The sequence below is a fragment of the Antrostomus carolinensis genome, unplaced genomic scaffold, assembly GCF_000700745.2.
Source record: "Antrostomus carolinensis isolate BGI_N321 unplaced genomic scaffold, ASM70074v2 scaffold14241, whole genome shotgun sequence".
In the NCBI taxonomy this organism is placed as follows: Eukaryota; Metazoa; Chordata; class Aves; order Caprimulgiformes; family Caprimulgidae; genus Antrostomus; species Antrostomus carolinensis.
This window is the reverse complement of record NW_010293577.1, coordinates 21,284-23,530: the sequence shown is the minus strand read 5'-3', so window position 1 is coordinate 23,530 and position 2,247 is coordinate 21,284. Positions and strand designations below refer to the sequence as shown.

At 60.3% G+C, this 2,247-nt stretch overlaps 1 protein-coding gene across 1 annotated transcript in view; it reads right to left on the bottom strand.

Annotated features, from left to right (window-relative positions):
* LOC104532195 (band 4.1-like protein 1) overlaps positions 1-2,247 on the bottom strand; it is a gene marked incomplete at its 3' end in the record, with an annotated part of 7,226 nt that overhangs the window by 4,920 nt on the left and 59 nt on the right. Inside the window, exons 1-2 of the mRNA XM_010177332.1 lie at positions 2,141-2,247; positions 1,265-1,426 (exon numbers count right to left, since the gene is read on the bottom strand). The exon at positions 2,141-2,247 is cut by the window's right edge and continues 59 nt beyond it. Of these exons, the coding sequence (XP_010175634.1) occupies positions 1,265-1,417 (153 nt within the window). The remainder of the gene's footprint in view (positions 1-1,264; positions 1,427-2,140) is intronic.

Sequence of the window (2,247 nt, the reverse complement as noted above, 5' to 3'; positions counted from 1 at the left end):
ACTGCCAACCAAAACCCGCCTGCCCGCTTGCCAGCAGCAAGAGCAAAGGTCTCCCTGGCAAAGGCTCTAGGACTTCTGCTCCTGAACAACCTCAGCTTTTGTGTTTTTAAGCAAAGTTGCCAGTTCTTAAAAACGTCCCTTTCTTAAAAATGTCCCTGCCACCAGGACAATGGCACAGGTCAGAGCAGCGCTGCCCACCTCAGCCCAAGGGCAGGGGACAGCAGGGAGCGCTGGGGACAGAAACAGGCACTCCCAGCCAGTGCTTCTCCTCCCAGCTGCCTCTGTTCCCACCACAGGGTCATGGGACCCTTCCACAAAAACCAGACCCAACTCCTGATTTAATCCATCAGCCTGTCCTAGAAGGGAGCGGTCCCTGCGCTGACAGTGGCTGGAGCATCTCCCAACGCCCAGGCAGCTGCTGGCCGGTGCCAGTCCCCTCTGTCCCTCCCTGAGGTGACAGCCACTACCAGGGAAATGCTCCCCAGTGCACACCCCCCTGTATGTGCACGTCCATGCCACGCGCACCCCACGCTTCACAAATAGTGGGTGGCCCATGCACCCAGAGCAGGGTGCTGGAGCACCTGCCCAGGCATACCACCCTGCCTATGCACACGGGGATGCAGCTCCGAGGATGCGCACGTGTACCCCCTGTACATTCCCCCCATACCTACACACGCAGACGCGTGATGCTGCCAGGCTCTGACACCTCCCCGTGCGGTCCCTGGCCTGCTGGCCTTGATGGGAGGGACAGGAAGGTATGAGAGACACGGAGCAGATGGATGCAAACCCGCTTGAGGCAGCCATGTGGGGCCACGAGTGTCAGCCCCTTCACACCAACACGTGCACACACACATCCTTTGCCCACGCGTGCGGGACAGCCAACACACGGTGCTCCTAAGGGGCCGGCAGACAGGCTGGCGCGTAGATGTGCCATGCACATATTGTCAGCCAGAGCTCCATCCCCCATCTATTGAGCTTCTGCTTTTTAGATGCCGTTTTCTACTACCATGAGTAGCTGCCAAATTTGGATTTACTGGGCTGAAATTCCCTGCTAGGGTCTGTCTTTCCAGATTTTTTTCCTTATTTTGAAATTTCAGCTTAAACTGCTATTTCTGTGGATACTTGTCCCTAGCAGTGAGATACTACAAAGCTGTCCTGGAAAAAGCTCTGACATCGGGGATTTGCTGGGCTGGGCAGGGTCCTGGTGCCCCTCAGACATGTCCCCTCCTGGGTGCCAGCAGAGCCCCCTGAGGCTGGGACTCACCTCCACCTCGCACTCGTACTCGGAGGCATCGAGCAGGGTCACTCTGCAGAGAGCACTCTTCATTTTCTTGGTTTTCTGGGGTGACTTCTGGGTCTTGCTGGGGGTTGTTTTGTCAGAGAGCCCATCTGTCTCACTGTAATCCTTCTCCTCCATCTCTGTGCCCTGGAATGGGGAGACGCACAGGGTTACCCGACACCACTGCCAGGATGGATGGACAGACAGGCAGGGCAAGGTCCCCAACAGCAGGCAGGAGAGGGAGCTGATGGGGGGAGGCTGATGACTTCTTGGGAGTCCACAGCCAAGCCTAGTTCCCCATCCCATGCTGTTGGCACAACCAGGGTCCCTGGAGAATGGACAGCCATGAGTCCGGGGTCAGTTCAGCACCTGAAACCTCCCTGCATGGGCGCAGCGGGCAGGGCCAGGGCAGCACCCACCCTGCCAGCAGCAGCACAGCTCCCTGGCGGCTCCGAGGCCGGTGTCGGGGTGCAGCTGCTCCCAGTCCTGCCAGGGGCAGCTCAGTCCTGGGACATGGGGCCACCCACTTACCCCCACCCTGGCAGCCCCAGCAGTGCTATTTCCAGCAGGATCAGCACTTGGAGCTGCCAATCTGCTTCTTCTGCCCGTCCTGCCCGCAAGGACCAGAGGGAGGGAGCTGGCAGAGCCCATCCGCTGCCCTGGTTGTGGAAGGTTGCTCCTCCAGGATGTTCCCCTGGGGCTGAGAGCACAGGGGACATGCCCACCTCACCAGGCTCCCCACAGCCCCCGTGCTGCAGCGGGGACACGGTGACGGGCAGCTGAGAGCAGTGGCACGTCCCTGTCCTCTGCTGCGCCTTCCTCTCTGCCGAATCTTGTGGCACCCAGATGCCACCCACTCACCAGCTCCGTACTCCGGGCATCGGGCTGTGCCCTGGGCTTCTCATTGGCCTCAGCGTCCCGGTCGGTGGGGTTGGGGACGTGTGCGGCTGCCTCCAGCTGCTGCTGCG